The following is a 20,495-nucleotide window of genomic DNA, read 5'->3' as shown; positions in this document are numbered from 1 at the left end:
CTAAATAATCTGTAAGAGTCCCTGAAGGATTAAAAATGTCCCACAGTGGCCTTCATAGGACCATAGACCCAACAACTGTTTTTCACCTTCTTGCAAAGACTGAATTGCCCAACCAACAGATATTAAGCCACAGGTTCAATTACCTCCTCTTCACAAAACCATTTTGGACCAACTATTCCTGAAACTGGTTGAATGTTGACAGACCTCTCTTACTAAAGCTCTATGAAATATTTACCCTTCTTTCGCTTCTGAATTTGAACACTGAGTTGTGCTCAAGGCTCAACAGCCTAAATAAAGATTTATGCTTACGGGTGTTAATATTAAAATAAATCCACTGGAGATTTTTTAAATAATACAGAACATCCTTTCATGCACTACTAATATTTATAAAGCATTAATTATCAGTCAGGCATTATCATAAATAGTCTACATGTATTAATATATTTAATAAAATGATACTAGGAAATAAAAATTTTATACTACTAAATTTGAAAATCCAAAGAAAAAGTATAATAAACAAAGATATAAATGACCAACATTTACTCAAGAATATGTAGTAGTCTAACAATCATAGGAGATACTAAAAAGAAAGTCAAAGATGTGTACCAAAAGTCACAAGACCAGACAGCTTTACAAGCAAATTATATTGAACCTTACAGAACAAATAATTTCTAGTTATTCAGTGCATCTGGAACAAAGAAAAAGAAAGCATGCCAGTTCATTCTACAAGACTAGAACAACTCTGATTCTTAAACTAGACAAGGCTTCTAATTCTGGAATCAGACTTGCATAACTTCTGATTTTGAAGGAAAGAAAACTATACACCAATTTGACATATAAACACATGCCTGTGTTCATACATGTAAAGAGAAAAAGCTACGGTCCAATTTTATCTATGAACATAAAGGTTTTTTAAATCTTCAATTGAATCCAGCAATGTTAAAAGCAATAATGCATCATGATAAAGTAGAATTTATCACAAGAATACAAGGATTGAAATGTCAGAAAATAGGTTCATGAACTACATGTCATCAAGAGCTCAAAGAAAACCCAGGAGCACCTGTGTGGCTTTGCCATCCAGCGTCCGCCTTCAGCTCAGGTCATGATCCCAAGGTCTTGGGATCAAGCCCCTCCCTCCTCCATGGGAAGCCTGCTTCTCCCTCTCCTCTGCCTGTGTTCTCTCTAAATGAATGAATGAATGAATGAATGAATGAATGAATGGGCAGCCTGGTGGGGCTCAGCAGTTTAGCACCGCCTTCGGCCCAGGGCCCGATCCTGGAGACCAAGCCCCTCCCTCTGCATCTCTGTCTCTCATGAATATATAAATAAAATCTTTAAACTAACTTAAAAAAAAAAAAAAAAAAAAGAGGGCACCCCGGGTGGCTCAGCGGTTTAGCGCCACCTTCAGCCCAGGGCCTGATCCTAGAGACCCGGGATCAAGTCCCAGGTCAGGCTCCCTGCATGGAGCCTGCTTCTCCCTCTGCCTCTCTCTCTCTCTCTCTCTGTGTCTCTCATGAATAAATAAATAAAATCTTAAAAATAAAATAAAAAAAGAAAGAAAAACCATATAATCGTATCATCAGATATCTAGAAAGAACCTGATAAAATTCAGCACCTTGGGAGAAATAAGAGGAATGAGCCTTCAATTTAAAAATAAAGAGATATTCCCATAACTTGATAAAGAGTACTGACCAGGGCCCCTGTTAAGAAAGCAGGAGATACCCTTATAATAATAACAACAATAACAATAAATGTCTCATCAATTATTAGGAAATAAAAGCTTTATCATTAGCTATAAAAGATTTTCCACCTCGAAAGTCTGAGATATTTAACTAAAATATTATTAGAGAATTGACTATGGTCTCCAAATGTAGTATTAACATACAAAAATCAATAGCTTTTCTATATACCATGAATAAAACATATTAGAAATACGTAATGAAAAAAAATATCAATCATAATGGCAAAAAAGACCATAAACATCTTGTAATAATACTAACAACAAATGTGTCAAACCTAATGGAAATATCTGTATAATTTACTAGTGAACATAAAAGTTTGAACAGTCTTTTTTTTTTTTAAGATTTTATTTATTTATTCATGAGACACACAGAGAGAGGCAGAGACAAAAGCAGACTCCCTGTGGGGAGCCTGATGCAGGACTTGATCCTAGGATCATGCCCTGGGCCAAAGGCAGATGCTTAACCACTGAGCCACCCAGGTGCCCCCCTGCTTGCTTTAGGTTTACAATAAATGCTACTCCACAAGGTTTAGAAGTCCACAGAACTAGGTCGTAAAGAACAGATATGAAATAATATGGAATACCTAATTTCTCTTGTAATCAAATAAGCAAACACTGAAATAAACAGAGTAATAATATTCATTTAAAAGTACACATAAGGGATCCCTGGGTGGCTCAGTGGTTTAGCGCCTGCCTTCAGCCCAGGGCATGATCCTGGAGTCGCAAGATCGAGTCCCGCATCAGGCTCCCTGCATGGAGCCTGCTTCTTCCTCTGCCTATATCTCTGTCTCTGTCTCTCTCGCTCTCTCATATGAATAAATAAATAAAATCTTAAGTACAGATAAAAGTCTGGCAGTATATTCAACAAAAAGTCAACAGTAGTTAGGTAATGGATTTATGTCCTCCTTTTATCTTTTGTATTTTTTCAGGAGTTTTCAATAAGCAGATAGGCAAGACTGAAACATAAGTAGTGTGCCAAAGGTCAGCCAGCTCAATAGGGAATAGAGCCAGCACTTCAAACTCAGGTAATCTGGTTCCAGAATCCACATTCTTAATGCAGAGTTCATTGGATTGCCCCAAAGCAGAAAAAGGCCTACGGGAAAAAGAAAAACCTGATTGGCCACCTAATGTGTCCAAACATAATGAAAACAGGTTATATTGAGGAAATTAGGGATTTTACTGACAATGGAAACATGAGAAAAGGAAAACATGATTTGGTCCAGAGAAGACAGAATTGTATACCAATAAGGAAATAAGATGCCCCCCCACCGCTTTTTTTTGCTCAGTTGTAAATCATGTCAATATGATGATCACAGTAATGTGAACACTAATGATCTGACAAAAAAAAAAAAAATCACACTTGCAAGTCTATGAAGACATTGAGGAGAAGTTTGTATATGATGAGGAAGGAATGGCACATGTAGCGGAAAATAAGGGGCCATAAAATAGCTAGATCCTAGCAGGAAGTTAAAAATCCTAATCCCTAAAATGTTAAAAAGCAGTATAAGCTATTCAACTTTCTCAACATCATTTATTGAAGAGACTGTCTTTTTTCCAGGGGATATTCTTTCCTGCCTTGTTGAAGATTAGTTGACCATAGATAGAGTTGAGGGTCCATTTCTGGGTTCTCTATTCTCTTCCCTTAACCTATGTGTATGTATTTTTGTGCCAGTACCATCCTTTCTTGAGGATCACAGCTTTGTATTACAGCTTGAAGTCAGGCATCATGATGCCCCCAGCTTTGGTTTTCTTTTTCAACAGTCCTCCGGCTATTCAGGGTCTCTTCTGGTTCCATACGTATCTTAGGATTATTTGTTCCAACTCTGTGAAGAAAGTCCATGGTATTTTGATAAAGATTGCATTGGATATGAAAATTGCTCTGGGTAACACAGACATTTTCATATTTATTCTTCCTCCAATCCATGAGCATGGAATGTTTTCCCATCTCTTTGTGTCTTCCTCAATTTCTTTCATAGTGTTCTGTAGTTATCAGAGTACAGATCCTTTACCTATCTGGTTAGGTTTATTCCTAGGTATGTTATAGTTTTTGGTGCAATTGTAAATGGAATCAATTCCTTCATTTCTCGTTCTTCAGTCTCATTATTAGTGTATAGATATGTACTCGCCTGCATCAAGATCCACTTCATGATGCCAGTCAAAACAAATTTAAAAAGCAAATACTCTTTCATGTATACATATACTGGGCAAAAACATTTTTAAAGTCTCCTACCACTCAAAAAGTACTTAAAACAATTTTCTTCTCCTCAGAACATATGGATTCATATACAATCAATGTATTTACTAAGGAAAGAAAAAAAAAAGAAAGAAAGGAAAAGCCCCCTCAATGCCATTATGACCTATTTTTGCCTGAAAGGGTCATCTGAATCCTGGAAATGAAACACTGTGAGGCTTTTAGTCTTTTTTTTCCCCCCCCATTAGAACAACCACAGATAAAAGCTGTATTTACTTCATTATCACTGATGTCATGAATCAATTTCAATTAAATAAAACCAAAAAGCTCAAAAGGGATAAAAGCAAAGCTTCTCCACAAGATGCCTATACCTGATAATGTCACACTGACTCATTTTCTTTTTGAATGATAACTATTTTGTACATGTTTGACACTGTCTAGATTGCTCTTCTACAGATCTGTCTTTTCTAGATATACCTCTGCCATTTTTGAAAGTTTAATTGCATTTAAGTATTGAAATTAGAATATGGAAATATTTTCCTTCCAAATTTAGAAGATATAAGTTCTACATTTATTTTATATTCAAAATAAGTAGAAACAAAATTCAAGAAAATCACTGCATAAAAGAATGTATTACCGATTTTTACTTTCATCTTTGTAATTCAAAAGTTAATGGCTGTACTGAAAGAAATCTTTTCTATATGTTGTAGACTAGACATGTGGAGAGTCAACTCAGCACAGATGTTAAAGATACAGAACAGTACATGAACCAGGCCCCAAAGGAGGCAATCAGAGAGGTTAAGAAGAGCTGTGACAAGACAATGCTATGCACTGTCACCCCCTCTCCTCAAAATGTAGGCAGAGACATTTCTCTGCTGATTGGCCTCCAGCTCGAGACACAGGATTAGGTCCCTTACCCTTAAAGAATGCATGAAGCACAGGCTCCCAAACCTCTGTATAACCTTACTGAATTGTGATATATACAGTTTTCAAAACTTTCAAAGAAGCAAATTAATCCTATGCCAATGAAGAAATCAATGCAGTACATATTCAGAAAATGGAATATTACTCAGCCATCAGAAGGGATGAATATCTACCATTTACATCAATGTGGATGGAACTGGACGGTATTACGCTGAATGAAATAAGCCAATCACCATATGGTTTCACTCACGTGGAATATAATAGTGAAAGGGACTATAAAGGAAAAGAGGGAAACTGAATGGGGAAAAAATAGAAAGGAAACAAACCATGAGAGACTCATGACTGAGAAATGAACAAAGTGTTGCAGAAGGGGAGGAAGGTGGAGGGATGGGGTAACTGGGTAACAGGCACTAAGGAGGAGACTTGATGGAACGAGCACTGGGTGTTATACTATATGTTGACAAATTGAATTTAAATATTTTTTATTTTTATTTTTTTAATCTTTTTTTAAATATTTTTTAAAAGACCTTGTTAAAAAAAAAAAAAAGCATGGCTACTGATGACATATTTCCACTCAATTGCAAAGTAGATCATTTTAATTTTGTGGGTAAATCTTTAAAATGGCATATTTCTTGGCATGAAACTAGGATGCTAGACAAAGTTCTATTTATACCCTTCATTCAATAAAGTTTAAATGGGACCCCAAATTGGGCAATATTAGAAAGAAGGCAGCCTCTGGGGTCAGAACATCTTGGTTTAAACCTATCACTTATTCCTCTGTGAGCAAGTTTCTTAAAACTCTCAACTTCAGTCTCAGGATAACACCACCCCATAGTGTGAAGATCAAATGGAACCACTGGTGCCACAGACACCCAATACCCTGGAAGCAGACAAACTGGGTTTGAAACCTAGCTGTGTGGCTTTGAACAAGTTGACTGACTTCCCTAATGCCCAGGGGTTTCTCATCTATAAAATGGTCATGGTGCCAGAATTCTTTTGATAAGTTTGTTATGGAGATTAAAATAGTCCTCCCATCTATGCAATATAGCACTATGTGAGCACTTAAGTGTTCAAAAGACGCTTAAAGATAAGGCAGTTACACACATGGATTATCCAATTCAATCCTCTCAACCTTATGAAGTAAATTATATTATGCATAAACAGATAGGGCTCCTACTTCAGCCATTAGGACAAAAATAGCATTTATATTAAGTTGATTGTACTAATCAAACTAGGGATATCTTCATCTTCACTACTTCATCACCAAGATGATGTAGTACAGCAGTCAAGATTACCTATTTTTATTAGTAAAGTCTACAGAGGACTGGAAATCAAAGGAGATTAAACCTAAAAATGAGATTAATAGGTTTCCCTCAGATCCTTCCATCTACACAGAGGAAGTTCAAAGGAATAAGAGTAACTCAAGTAACTCAAGGAACTTTAAGAACCTAAAGAATAAAATGGTGAGGATTTTCACTTTTCATTTTTATTTCTCCCCCTCCTTCCCACAATCTTCTACTAAAGACCACTAAGACCACTATTCACTAAGTTGTCACTAGACCCCAGTCTCATGTCATTCTGGGCAAATCACCCATAGAATGTGCAGCTCTGGGGCTCCTGGGTGGCTCAGTCATTAAGCATCATCTGCCTTTGGCTCAGGTCATGATTCCAGGGTCCTGAGATCGAGTCCCCCACATCAGGCTCCATGCAGAGAGATGCATGTTCCATGCATAGTCCTCTGACTATGTCTCTGCCTCTCTCTGTGGGTCTCTCATGAATAAATTAAAAAAAAAAAAAAAAAAAAAGGAAGTGCAGCTCTGTCTCATACACACAATCTCAGAATACCTGGGTTTGCACCTCATATCCACTGCGGAAACCAGTCAGATATGATGACTGGACTTTAGAGCAACAGAGAGTGGGGTAAGAACAGTGGCCATGGGAAGAATAGGTTTTAGCAGGAAAATATGGGACTAATAGATGGTAAAAAGCTACTGAGAGAGAGCTGTGCACTACAACTCTGAGCTAAAGCCTCTACAATTAAATCAATCTCAAACAGCATTTAATAACAGAAATAATGTAAATAGAATGATACATTATTGAAAAATTCCTTGAGTTAGCCAGTTAACTTTTATAGGTATCAAATTATTTTGGCTTCCTAAGGAATTTTTTACCTTGTATCCTATAAATATCTGGGGAATTATATATAGATCATGACTCAAATTTGGGGAAATAACAGATTACCTTAATGATTCTGCAGGAGGAAAAAGTAACAGATGATACTTTTCTGAAATTATTTATCACACCAACCTTGTTACAATGGCGCAATGGCATAATATGCCAGGGCATTACTTCTCCATCAACAAAATTCTATTAATGAACATTATTAGAAAATTCACTCTCCTGTTCCTCAAATATATTTAGGCCTTCTCATTGTCCCTTCCTATTCAACACCTCTCTCATACTTTCCTTTTCTTTGTTTCTCTAAATTATATTCTGCTAACTTCTTTGGCTTTATCGTTCAGCTAATTCTCCCTTGGTTTATAATTTCTGGTTAAACCAGAGGGAGTTTTTTCTTGATTATATTTTCTTTTTTTCTGTGCAATTTAGTATACATCTAAAATAAATACACACATGGATACCAACCATTCATTTTAGGGTATCTAATCTACCATTCGATTATCATCAGACAAGGGAATCTTATCCTATCCTTACTCAATACCTCCCTCTTCTTCCCCCCACCCCCAAAATTCATTTAGAAGCCAAGTAGTTGATACAGTCTAAGAAATTGCTAACCTGGGGATCCCTGGGTGGCGCAGCGGTTTGGCGCCTGCCTTTGGTCCAGGGCGCGATCCTGGGGACCCGGGATTGAGTCCCACATCGGGCTCCCGGTGCATGGAGCCTGCTTTTCCCTCTGCCTGTGTCTCTGCCCGCCCCGCCCCCCCCCCCCCCCCGTGCCTATCATAAATAAATAAATAATTAACTTAAAAAAAAAAAGAAATTGCTAACCTATCTCTCACTGCTAAGTCAGGCCCTCACTATTTCTTAGGCAAGCTGGTAAAGCCTTCCAGCCCAGTTTAATGATCAGTCTTTTCCCCCACTAAGGTCTGGAGGTAGTAAGAGACAGTTGTTAATCAGTTCCAGACTGTCCCTTGGATTCCAATCCAATGTTCTTGTTTGTCCTGATCATCCCCTACTTAATGTCCATCTTTCCTGCCCGACAGTCAACCCAATAGATTTCAGCAGACAGCACCAGACACAGAAGAAACAATTTTCATAGACTAATCAGCTTCTATCATGATATATGTTATGGCTATATAGTCTTCATTAGATCTTCTGTGCAGCATCTCTGATCAAACCTTGACTGATAGGGCAGTATCTAGAGATCTGCTCATTCCTTAAAGAGCTACAATATAATCCATCAGATATATGTAACTTAGCTTATTCAAGCAACCCCAAATCCCCTAGTGATGGACAGATAGGTTGTTTCTAGTCCTTGCTCTTATAAATAGTGCTGCAACTAATATTTTTTTTCAGACTTTTATCAGTCTATCTCTGAAATAGATTCTTAGAGATAGACTATGGGTCCAAAGGGTAAATAATCACTATTGCTCAGTTCTCTTTCCTCCTTCTTCTAGAAACCATACAAGCAACTGTGGCAGATACTGGTAGTCGTTAATAACCATCTCCCATTGTCGCACAATAAAACTTAGTGGGGGCACTAAGCTAAAGACGACTTCTTTCAACCTCCCTTGTGACTGGGTGGTGGCACCATGATGAAGTTCTGACCAATGGAATGTGCAGAGATTTAATATGTGCAATTTCCAAGTCATTCCTTTAAGAGAAGGAGAATTCTCTTCCCCTCCCCACCCCATCTTTCCTCATGGCTGAAATGTTTCTGTGATGATGGGAGCAGAACAGTCCCCTGGGACCAGAAGCAAAAGTCACAAAGACAACAGAGAAATCAGACAGAAGGATTCTGGTACCTTGATATTTATGGGAGAGAGAAATCAATTCCCATCTCTTAAAGTCATATATGGATTTACTGTTAGCCTAAATAACATATCTAACTTTTTAGAATCCTCTACTTCACAGATTTATCTATGTTGAAGAGGTCATTCCGTAAATAAAAGTACTTAAATGCATAGATTTTATAAACATTGTATTATACTCAAAAGTTTTCTTTACTTATATATGAGTATGTTCTGTTTAATTAAGATTACTTATTAACCTAAATGGGCTATCATGTAAAGAATACAACTCTCAATTATTTTTGCAAAGGATTGTCAGCCTAGTATTTAAAATATATCAGTGAACTCCTTTAAAAAAACTCAAAATGTGTGATGTCTGGGTGGCTCAGTGGTTGAGCATCTGCATTTGGCTCAGGATGTGATCCTGGGGTCCTGGGACTGAGTCCCATATGAGGCTGCCCAAGGGGAGCCTGCTTCTCCCTCTGCCTATGTTTCTGCTTCTGTGTCTCTCATGAATATATAAATAAAATCTTTAAAAAACAAAACAAAAAAAGAACTCTAAATGTAAAGGTTCATACCTTTGGTCTACTCTATTCTATACTCCCCCAATGTATGCTGAAAATTCAAAAAAGGATGCAGGAATAAGCGTCAACCTATTAAATTATTATCTATGGATACTAAAAGTCTTCCCACTGCCACCACTTCTAAGTGGTCTTTGAGATAAATCTAAAGTATCTTTTTTCACTGCTATATGTGATTGTTAATACAGAAACGTCTTCTACAAAGCATTTCAGATTACGGACTCAAAAATGCATCCTGAATTCTATATAGGAAGTGAGAATAAAAGAAGATAAATGGAAATAGGCAGCATTAGTCACTGCTTCAGAATTGATATGAAGCACTGGTTCTCAAAATTTAGTTGGAGTCAAAGTCACCTGGAGGGCTGCTAAGAGACACCTTGAGTCTCACACTCCGAGGTTCTAATTCAGCAAGTCATGAAACCAGGCCCAACAATTTGCATTTCTTTTTTTTTTTTTTTGTATATTTTTTTATTGGAGTTCGATTTGCCAACATATAGCATAACACCCAATGCTCATCCTGTCAAGTGCCCCCCTCAGTGCCTGTCACTCAGTAACCCCATCCCCCTGCCCATCTCCCCTTCTACCACCCCTTGTTCGTTTCCCAGAGTTAGGATTCTCTCATGGTTTGTCACCCTCTCTGATTTTTCCCACTCATTTTCTCTCCTTTCCCCTATAATCCTTTTCACTATTTTTTTTTATTCCCCATATCAGTGAAACCATATAATGTTTGTCCTTCTCCAATCAGAGAACAATTTGCACTTCTAATAAGCTCCCAGGAGGCTAATGCTGCTGGCTCAGGGATCAACTCTAGAAAAAACATGGATATAAAAGGTTTTGGTGGCTAGCCCTTTTTTCCTAGACTACTTTCTTCTGCAGAGAAACTCTCGAGCTGTGAAAGAACCTCTGTTTTGTTCTTTACTGAGCCCCTAGAGGTCAAGAAAAAATTCAGAATTAAAGTCCTTGAAATGGCACATAATCCTTGGGAAACTTCTGAAAACCTTTGAGCCCCATTCCTGATGAGTGTTTTCACAGTCTCTCCCAGTGCCAAGGCTACAACAAATTTCTCAAGCTCACTCTCTTATGTGGAATCCTATAACATTACACATTTATTTCCCTTACCAATCATGATTTTGACATTTGCAACAAAATGGATATTGCTTTTCTAAGTTTCTTATTCACTCTCTATTTATTAAATATGTACTGAAAAAAAATCTGCATTAGTTGATAAGCTTGCACAGTTGGTTGGTCTTACAAATATAATACCCAGAATATCTAAAGCAGTTAGCAATCAAAGAGCTACTTGGTGTACACCATCTGTGTCTTCCTATTCACCTCAAGACTTTAAATTCTTATGTTACTTTTAATTCCATTATGAGATACAGATCACAACAGAGTTCCTAAAAAATGAAAACATTCCATTTAAAATACGTTTAACTTAAGAGCATTGGAATTCTGAAAAATTCCAATGGAAGCATAAAATGGTATAACTGCTTTGAAAAATTCTTCAGTAGATTCTTACCAAGTTAAATGTGCACCTACTTTGTGATGCAACAATTCCATTCCTAGATGTTTATTACTCAAACGAAAAGAAACAGTATGTTCACAAAGCACCTGTTCAAGAATGTCCCTAACAGCCTTGTACAAAGTAGGAAAAAACTGAAAACAATGATGGACATTTGTTCATCAACAAGAGAATGGATAAATCGTGAGTATATTCATACAATATAAATATTATTCAGCAATGAAAAGGACATAAACTGCTGATAACAAGCAACAACATGAATGAATCTCAAAAACATTAGGTTGAGCAAAGAAGGCAAATACAAAAGAATATATATGGTGTGATTTGTTTCTATGAAGCCCTAAAACATGTGCAACTGATCTATAGGGACAGAATCAAAGTGGCTAAGCTTAAGGTAGAGAAAAAGAGGAATTGCCAGGAAAGAGGCAGAAGGAGCTTCCTGAAGTGATGAAATTGCTCCAGATTTTTTCACATTTTTTCCCCTAGATGTGTAAGACTGTCAAAAAAAAAAAAATCAAATTGAACACTTAATATCTGTATACTTTATTGTATGTAAATTATATAATAAATAATGTTAAGCTTAACTATTCAAGAAAAAGAATGATTTACCAAAGCAATGTTCTTTATATTCAAAATAAAATGTACTTTAGACAGAATTGTTTGATATTTAAAATTTCCATTATAGGTGATAAATAAGCAGTCACAGATGAATGGTTCCAGATTTAAGATTCTGAGCTCATGGTAGGGTGACTGAACATCTCCATTTGCCTTAGACAGTCATTCCAGCATTGACCTGATGCCACAGCACTGATAGTGCACCCTTCACTATCAAATGTATCTTAATTCAGAGAAAGACCTATAGCTAGAAGGATATTTGATATTATTTGGTACAATGCACTCATTCACTTTTCCATTCAACCTACATTTATTAAGCATCTACTATGTAGCTAAACATAGTCCCTATATTCTTGCTACCATTTCACATTGCTCCTTTGTCTCCACAATCAGAACCTAAAACAGCTAGATTGTCTCTAAAGTTAACAAAAACAGAGAGAGACAAAGTAAATACAGAAGAAACCAATCAGAATCTTCTATAAACAAGGAAAATACAAATCAATATTATTAAATAAAAAGGTTATCATTTTTTTGAGCTATGCAAAACAAAATGCATAAAGATATCCACAAATATAAAATAAAGGAAACCTTTACCTGCTGCCCTGTAAAGTATTTTAGGTTCAAAAAATATACAAGGATTTCTATCCTCTATGCATGACAAAAGAAGTCCCTTGGCCTGGAAAGGGCTTCTGGGTACAACCACCTGCAAAACAGATTTTTTTTTTTTTTAACAAAAATTTCAGTATAAACTGTAGCCCAGTAAACTCATTTATAAGAAGCGTTGATATTTCAGTAATTGTTATTAGTTATAGAAATCATTTTTAGCCTAATTACCATTATAAATTTTACATATTGCCCCATCCCCCCAAAATTCCATTTGTTAAATAAGTATTTATCAGATGTCCACCATATTCTGGTAACTAAGATACTGTTCCTCTCTTAAAAAGCTAAATTTGCATACACAGACTAAAAGGAAATACATAAAAAGCAAAGTTGTCACTATCTTATATTCACCTATAGAAAAATCTTTTCCACTAATACTCTACTGCTACTTTCAAAGGATATGTAATTATTCTCCAATTTTAATATACCAAAATCCCCTCCTTTCCCATGAAACATAGGGATCATCCACTGAGAGTTCTGATCTGGGCACTATAATGTTCAGTTATTGCAAAGCTAAAAGAAAAGTGTAGAGGCAACCTGGTGACTCAGTGGTTTAGCACCACCTTCAGCCCAGGGTGTGATCCTGAAGACCAGGGATCAAGTCCCACATCAGGCTCTCTGTATGGAGCCTGCTTCTCCCTCTGCCTTTGTCTCTGTGTCTCTCATGAATAAATAAAATCTTTAAAAAAAAAAAAAAAAAAGAAAAAAAGAAAAGTGTAGATACTTCCCACTTCCAGATGAGAGGGATGGGCTCCAGGACCATCTTGAGAAGGCCTTTGACAATGAGGAAGATGATCAAAGCAGTTGGCACATGTTGTTACCTGGGCCAAGTACTCTATATGGATATTACTCTTCATAGCAACTCATGCTATTATTATTTTCCCCAATTTAGAAAGAGAGACAAGAGATTAAAAGAGAGATCAAATAACTTGCCCAAAGTTTTACTGCTTGCTATACCAGGGATTCTTCCACAGTTCTGACACCTAAGCCTAAGCTCTTACTACACCATTTTGCCTCAAATCACAAACTTATATCTAGTTTTTAATGACAGTTAAATAACTGCATAAGTGTCAGTGTTACATGGGAAGAATTATTAAAATAAATCTGATTTTATCTCAAAGACTCAACTAAGATTCCTTGAAACAAATTACGCTTGGCTTTCAAAATTAATTTTATACTATTTTAAACTAAAGGATTCTTATTTAAAAAATAAATCTCACAATTCTCTATAAAACAGACTGCTGAACACATTGCTTACTGTACTACACAATGTCTTTATGTTCCTTTAGTTTCTCTTCATCTGCTTTCCTCATGTATTTTCAGCATTTTGTACTATTTTCATTTGGGATTAAAAAGAGGGAAAGGGGCAAGTGGAGAAAAGTTAGGAGATTAAAAGAAAGAAAATCTGTTCTTAAAAACACTGGGTAAGGGGCACTTGGGTGGCTCAGAAGGTTAAGCGTTTGCCTTCAGCTCAAGTGATGATCCCAGGGCCTGGGATGAGTCTCTTTTGGGGCTCTCTGCTCTGTGGGGAATCTGTTTCTCCCTCTCCCTCTGCCTGCCACTTCCCCTGCTTACGTTCATTCGTTCTTTTTCTCTTTCTCTCTCTCAAAATAAATAAATAAAATCGTTTAAAATGCTGGATAAGAACATTAACTTTAAATGTGAATCAATGTTCAATTTAAGCACAAAAATAAATGTAGCTTCAAATGTGGCTTCTGTTGGAACCTATCACTTCCGGCTTGCATTGAAAAATTATGCAACCTTTACTCAACTAAAAAAACTTTATGACTTTGCTCTGGTATAAAAAATAAAAATAAGACAGACATGTGTTTACAACCAATTCATGTTATCCAACACATATACAGCCCTGGGAAAGATAAAGGCATTTCTATTGTGATCCCTAGAAAGCTCTTCAGCAAAAAGAAATAGAAAAGATAATGTAAAAAATTAAGACACAAAATATGCAAAACAAGCCACATTTTTTTTTTTTAATCAAAAGACCTAAGCTATTGTGGAACACTTAAAATTACTGGCTTTAAAGATATAAGGCGGGATCCCTGGGTAGTGCAGCAGTTTGGCGCCTGCCTTTGGCCCAGGGCGCGATCCCGGAGACCCGGGATCGAATCCCACATCGGGCTCCCGGTGCATGGAGCCTGCTTCTCCCTCTGCCTGTGTCTCTGCCTCTCTCTCTCTCTCTCTGTGACTATCATAAATAAATAAAAATTTTTTTAAAAAAGATATAAGGCTTTAAAAGAGAGGTGCTTCAAAATTGTTTGATCAAGTATTACCTTACCTGGACTGGAAAACATGTGGATAACAAAGGCTTCTTTTAAACTGAAGCAAAAGTCCTAACCCTCTGACTTTGAGGTAAAATATGTACTAAACAGTAGGTTTATTAAAATTAATCCAGAATCAGTTAAATGAGAAAGCTGGATTAGAAAGAAACATCTTTGAAATAGGGGTAAGTTAAACCAACTATGTTCTCTGTCTCATTCTCTGAAGTCTGTGAAATTAATGTCAGGGTTAAGCCAGTGCTACTTCAACAAGAATATTCTGTAAACCTGGGAACTGGAGAGCTGATCTAAAATAAATACTCTCTCTAAAAATAAACAATTAAGTTCACATAAATTCCATAAATCCTGTTTGCTTTCCTCTGGATAAGCCTATTAGTTAACAGAATGAACCAAAATGGAAATATCCAACACAGATCAAATAAAGTACATAAATGAGGATACCTTGATTCCTGGGCAGTGAGCAAAAAAAGCTTCAGGACTCTGAGAATGATAAAGAGCCCCGTGGCCCACACAGCCCCAAGGGGCCCGGATGGTGAGGCTTCCACAATTAAAAAGATCTCCAGAGCGATAGCGATACTTGGCAGCTTCATTAACAATCTGGGGGGCGGGGGGGGGGTGGGGAAGGACAGGTCACAAGGAGTTCTTTATTTCCATCCATTTCCTTAACCATTTATTAGATCTTTAAATATATGCCCATAACAAAGTAACTCATAATGCATTAGCTCAAAGATGACCAAAAAAAAATCTCCATGATAAGAGGTGGGACAATGGAGGCAAAATATCAACACCTCATGGACTTAAACTAAGAAACATTCAGTTATAGGGGCACCTGGGTGGCTCAGTAGGTTAGGCTAAGTGTCTGCCTTTGGCTCAGGTCATGATCCCAGCATCCTGGGATGTGCCCTACATCAGGCTCTCTGCACAGTGGGAAACCTGCTTCTCCCTCTCCCTCTGCCCCTCCTCCCCCTGCTTGTGCTCACTCACTCTCTCTCAAATAAATTAAATCTTTAAAAAAAAAAAAGAAGAAGAAGAAAGACATGTTGAACTATAGTAAAATGAAACCTTCTTACCTGATCAAAAGCAGGGAAAATATAATCTGCAAACTGAATTTCTGCAATGGCGGTAGCCCCAGTGACTGCAATCCCAATTCCAAACCCAACGATTCCTTGTTCACACAACGGTGTGTTGAAAACTCTATCTTTTCCTAAAAGAAGGTTAAGATAATCTTAATATGACAAACGAGAGTGTGGTAATAACACACAACACAACCGAAAATTCAGGGAATTAATGGTGATGAAGAAAAAAGCATAGAAGAGGTGAAGGGAATAGAAAACTAGCATGATGGCTGGTTTAAATGCAAACAAAACAAATATGTTAACTAGAAGTAGTCAGTGTTTCAACTGAAAGAAAGGTTGTCATTCTAGGATAAAAGAAAGCAAAACCCAACTATTTAAAAGAAAACACTGAGACAAGAAAGATAACGAACAATGAAAACCCTAGCCAAAACAAGCACAGGATTAGCAAAGTAGACTTTAGAGGAAAAGGCATCACCCGAGATAAAGAGAAAATTCATAGTTTTAAGGGGTGCAAATCAAAGGAGGACATAAGTCTAAATTTACACTCATGCACAACACAGGCTCTAAATAAATAGGAAAAATTAACAGAATTAAAAGGATAAATGAATATATTTCCAATATGGTGGAAGATATTAATATACCAATCTCAGTAACAGAAAAAAGCATACCAAGATACAAAGGTAGGAGTAGAGAAGATTGCAATAGGATTAGCAAATACGACCTAGCTGACACACGCAGGACACTGCACCCAACAGCCAAGAATACAAACCCTTTTCAAGTAAGCAGAACACTGACACTCACTGACTACAGACTGGGCTATACATCCAATGTCCACATATTTTGACAGATTAAAATCTTAACAGGGTGTATTCCCTGACCATGATGGAATTAAGCTAGAAGTCACTAACAGAGAATTAGAAAATCCTATCTTAGAAAAAAAATTTAAATATGTCTAAGTATCCACGGCTCAAAGAAGAAATCATAAGGAAATTATAAAGTATTCCGAACTGAATGACAATGAAAACTATGTATCAACTTACTGAGGTTTACAAATTTACTGATGAACAGCTTTTTTCAGACTAACCTCCCCACATATATTAACTCTGGACAAAATAGAACAAAGAACTACTTAATTAAAGGCACTGGAGAGCCAAAAAGCACACCTAAATCCAAGAGGGCGACCCTTGAAAGAAGGAAGAACAGTGGTTAAGTATAACATTTTCAGAGCTTGTCCCCTGAGGGGACTCTCCAATCTCTGAGACAAGGACTGCTAGGATTCAGACAGGACAGACTCAGTCTTTATTAGCTCAGGTATGAGAGAATGGGGTTCAGAGCTGCCAGTGGCTGGATATGGAGAGAGCAAATCCCTAAAAGAAGAACATTACCGGGGATCCCTGGGTAGCTCAGTGGTTTAGCGCCTGCCTTTGGCCCAGCACGCAATCCTGGAGTCCCAGGATCAAGTCCCACGTCGGGCTCCCAGCATGGAGCCTGCTTCTCCCTCTGCCTGTGTCTCTGCCTTTCTCTCTCTCTCATGAATAAATAAAATCTTGTAAAAAATAATAATAATAATGCATAGAGATTATAGTCCTAGAGACAGGAGTCTCCCTTAGTTAAAAAAATGTCTTAGTGATTTACAAGAAAAAGCATTCTTAACAACCTAACTTCCAGAAGGAAACTCCCATCTATCTTAATATCAATGCTTTACTAGAGGGAAAAACCACCTTAACTTGGCAATGGCAAGATCTCTGATATCTTGTAGGTCATCTTTGGCATACAAACATTCTTTTGAAAACCTCCCTTTCCCTTACCTCCCCTAACTCCCAAGTATATAATCAGCCACCCCTCACAACCCCAGGGCAGCAGCTCTTCCTGCCCATAGATCCTGTCCCTGTGTTTAATAAAACCACCATTTTGCACCAAAAAGATCTCAAGAATTCTTTCTTGGTGGTCAGCCCCAGACATCACCCCACCAAACCTCACCTATATTCCAAACTACATCGGGGCACCCCAAAGTCTGTGCATATACTCTGTTCAAATCTTTGGCTGACCTCTATGGCTGCAGGAGACTCCAAGAGCCCAGCAGAGAACAGCTCGAGCCCAAAATGCTGAGCAAGGATTTCTGCTCTACCCACTAAGGAAAAGATGGAATTTGGAGTCTGAGACTCTTCAAATTAAAAGAGCTTGATAAACACTTCAGGCTTTCCATTGAAACCACAAGGTACATGTTACTAGTGTTCAATTCTCATTTCAAATTTCACCACCTCTCAGCCAATATCAGCATTTCATGAAAACTCCTAATTTTAGGGAGCTGGATAGACATAAATAATGACCACAGTCTGGCAAGGTAACAAAAAGTGTGCAGACAGATTCAGGGATTCATATTTCACTTCCGTGATCGAGGGATACCAGTTCTTCTTGGAGCACAGCATCCACTCTCAGCTCAATCATTCCTTTTGAATATGAACCGCAAATAGGACAGGTGCTGGGGAAACGCCAGCCAGACACATCCTGTAGAATGCACTCTAAAAGCAGCTGCAAAAAACTTAAAAGCATGATTCATACTCAGCACCATCTGCGACTACCTTCTGAAATTGTGACCTCTATCACTCATCAGTTCCCTATTTGACTGAGATCAGCTTGATAATTTCTGAAAATCTACAACTCCATTGAACTAAGAACAATTCATGAGCAAAAAATGAAAAAAAAAAAAAAAAAAAAAAAGATTCCTGCTGCCTTTGGTGGAATCCACATCCTTGGAATACCTGAGCCACCTTAACCACAGGAGCCCTGTTCTTATTTATTCCCTGTCACTTCAAGTTCCCTAGACTCAGGTATTTTTCATCTCAGTAAATACAGCCTTTTCTGATGCTAGAAGGCAGCAAACTCGAGTTTCTCAGAACTGTTACTCAAGTACACATTTGGTCTGAGGAATCAGCCTAATTTAACAACTCTCTCCAACAAGCTGCAATGCCATGAACTATAGGTTAAAAATCTATTTTCTCCCAAAAGGTAACAATTGAGGGTAAGGACACACGTAAAATGCACAATAATGAGGACTTCCTCTACGTCATAATGCAATTAACCCAATATAAAGTTCATACACAAACAGTGATTGCACCATGAGCCAAGACAGATGTGGTGCTCAGTGCTATCTCCACAAATACAAGCCTTTGTAAGGCTCAATTCCTTGTCTGTAACAAAAGTATCGTGATACTAAAAAGATTAAAATAATTCATACACTTATTTGAACATTTATAAAGTGCTTAATATTGTATGAACCATATTCTAGATGCAAAGAATAAGCAAATAAAGCAATCCTATCCATGAGTAACTTACATTGTAGTCAGAGGAAAGAGACAAAAACAAAATAAATGAGTAAAATATACAGTGTATTAGATGATGACATGTTATGGAGAATATTAAAGCAGGAAATAGGTAATTAGAAGTGGGAAGTAGAGCTACTGTGATTTAAAATAGGAGGGCCAGGAAGACCCCAGTGAGAGGTGACATATACAGAAAGAGTTGAAAGAAGTAAGAAAGTACACTGCACATATATCTGAGGGAACAGATGTTCTGGGCAGAGAGATCAGCAGGTGCAAAGGTCCTGGGTATATGCATTTTTTATTACAGCAGAGGAAAAGTAAGAAGCCCAGAGTGCCTGGTCTGGAGTAAGAGTAAGAAATGAAGCTGGAAGAGTTGACATTGGGATTGGGCAGTGGCACAGATCAGGCAAGGAGGGCCTTGTAAGTCACCGTCAACGCTCTTTCTACTATGACAATGAATAAGTGAACAAGTAGGTGAGGGAGACAGGCAGCCATTGAGCAAAATCACACCATCTTTTCAACTGCATTCCATCTCTCTAGCTGGTATTTGCTGAACAGTCTCTAACCAGACGAAAGGGACATAGCAAGTCTGATTACAGGATACTACAATACCAGTAAGAGATGAGGGCTCCTACTTGCAGAAAAGTTGTGAGGCTCTGGATAGAGTCTAAAGATAGAAGCAAAAGGATGTGCTGATGAAACGGATACAGAGTATGAATCAGAGAAAAATGCCAAAGATGACTCAAAGGCTTTTGGGCCACGCAATCTGAAAGGAGAGAGTTGCCCTTAACTAAGGAAGGGCAAACCATGAAGCATGTTGGGATGAGATACTAGGAGTTCAGTTGTGGAGATGTTATAGTTGAGAGGCCTTCAGATATGAAGGCAAAGCTTGGAAATAGACTGTTAGGTATAGGAGTTGAAAGTCTTCAGCATCAAGACCCCCCCCCCCCCCCAAAAAAAAGGGTCTGGATGCAATTGCCAAGCAAATTTAAGTGAGTGCATAGAGGAAAGATTCAATGTTAAAAGGACAAGCGGTAAAATTAAAAAAAAAAAAAAGACAAGCAGTGAGAACAAATATAATCAGCAAAGTTGGGGGAAAAAAAAAAAAAGCCAGAGTTTGGAGAAAAAGTAAGAGAATGTGCTGGCCTGGAAGCCTCTTCTAGGAGGTTAGAGTAATCACTTTTGCTGTATGCTGCCAATTCCAAGTGAGAGGAAGGCTGCAAACTGTATAACTGGTGATCTTGACATTAGCAGTATCAGCAAAATAGGAGGGAAGGAGCAGCGAATAAAAGCGGAGGTCAAGAGGGAGCAGGGGAAGAAAGATCGGAGACAATGAGCAACAACAATTATTTGGAGATATTTTGCTGCAAAGGAGAAAAAAGGAGCAACAACTGCTGGATAAAAATAGGAGATCCATAAAGGGAATTTTGTAAGACCAGAAATAAAAAAACATCTGCAGACTGATAAAAATGGTCAGTAAGAAAGGAAGAAATGATTGAGAAAATTAATGAACTGGAGAGGCGGAAGAACCAGAGCTATGTCTTTGATGGGAAGGAAAGGGTTTAGTGTGGAGGGATTGACAGGAGTCAGAGCACAG

The 20,495-nt window shown here is 37.6% G+C and overlaps 1 protein-coding gene across 4 annotated transcripts in view; it reads right to left on the bottom strand.

Annotated features, from left to right (window-relative positions):
* Nucleotides 1-20,495, bottom strand: part of BCKDHB (branched chain keto acid dehydrogenase E1 subunit beta) — a 214,935-nt gene that overhangs the window by 153,616 nt on the left and 40,824 nt on the right. For 3 of the 4 annotated variants that reach the window (XM_038554607.1, XM_038554606.1, XM_038554605.1), the window contains exons 4-6: nt 15,570-15,703; nt 14,941-15,096; nt 12,137-12,245 (exon numbers count right to left, since the gene is read on the bottom strand). In XM_038554607.1, the coding sequence (XP_038410535.1) occupies nt 12,137-12,245; nt 14,941-15,096; nt 15,570-15,703 (399 nt within the window). The remainder of the gene's footprint in view (nt 1-12,136; nt 12,246-14,940; nt 15,097-15,569; nt 15,704-20,495) is intronic. The other variant, XM_038554608.1, reaches the window with a different exon arrangement.

This window comes from Canis lupus, chromosome 12 (genome assembly GCF_011100685.1).
Source record: "Canis lupus familiaris isolate Mischka breed German Shepherd chromosome 12, alternate assembly UU_Cfam_GSD_1.0, whole genome shotgun sequence".
NCBI lineage: Eukaryota > Metazoa > Chordata > Mammalia > Carnivora > Canidae > Canis > Canis lupus.
Note: the sequence above shows the minus strand (reverse complement) of the source record. Positions and strands in the feature narration are given on the sequence as shown.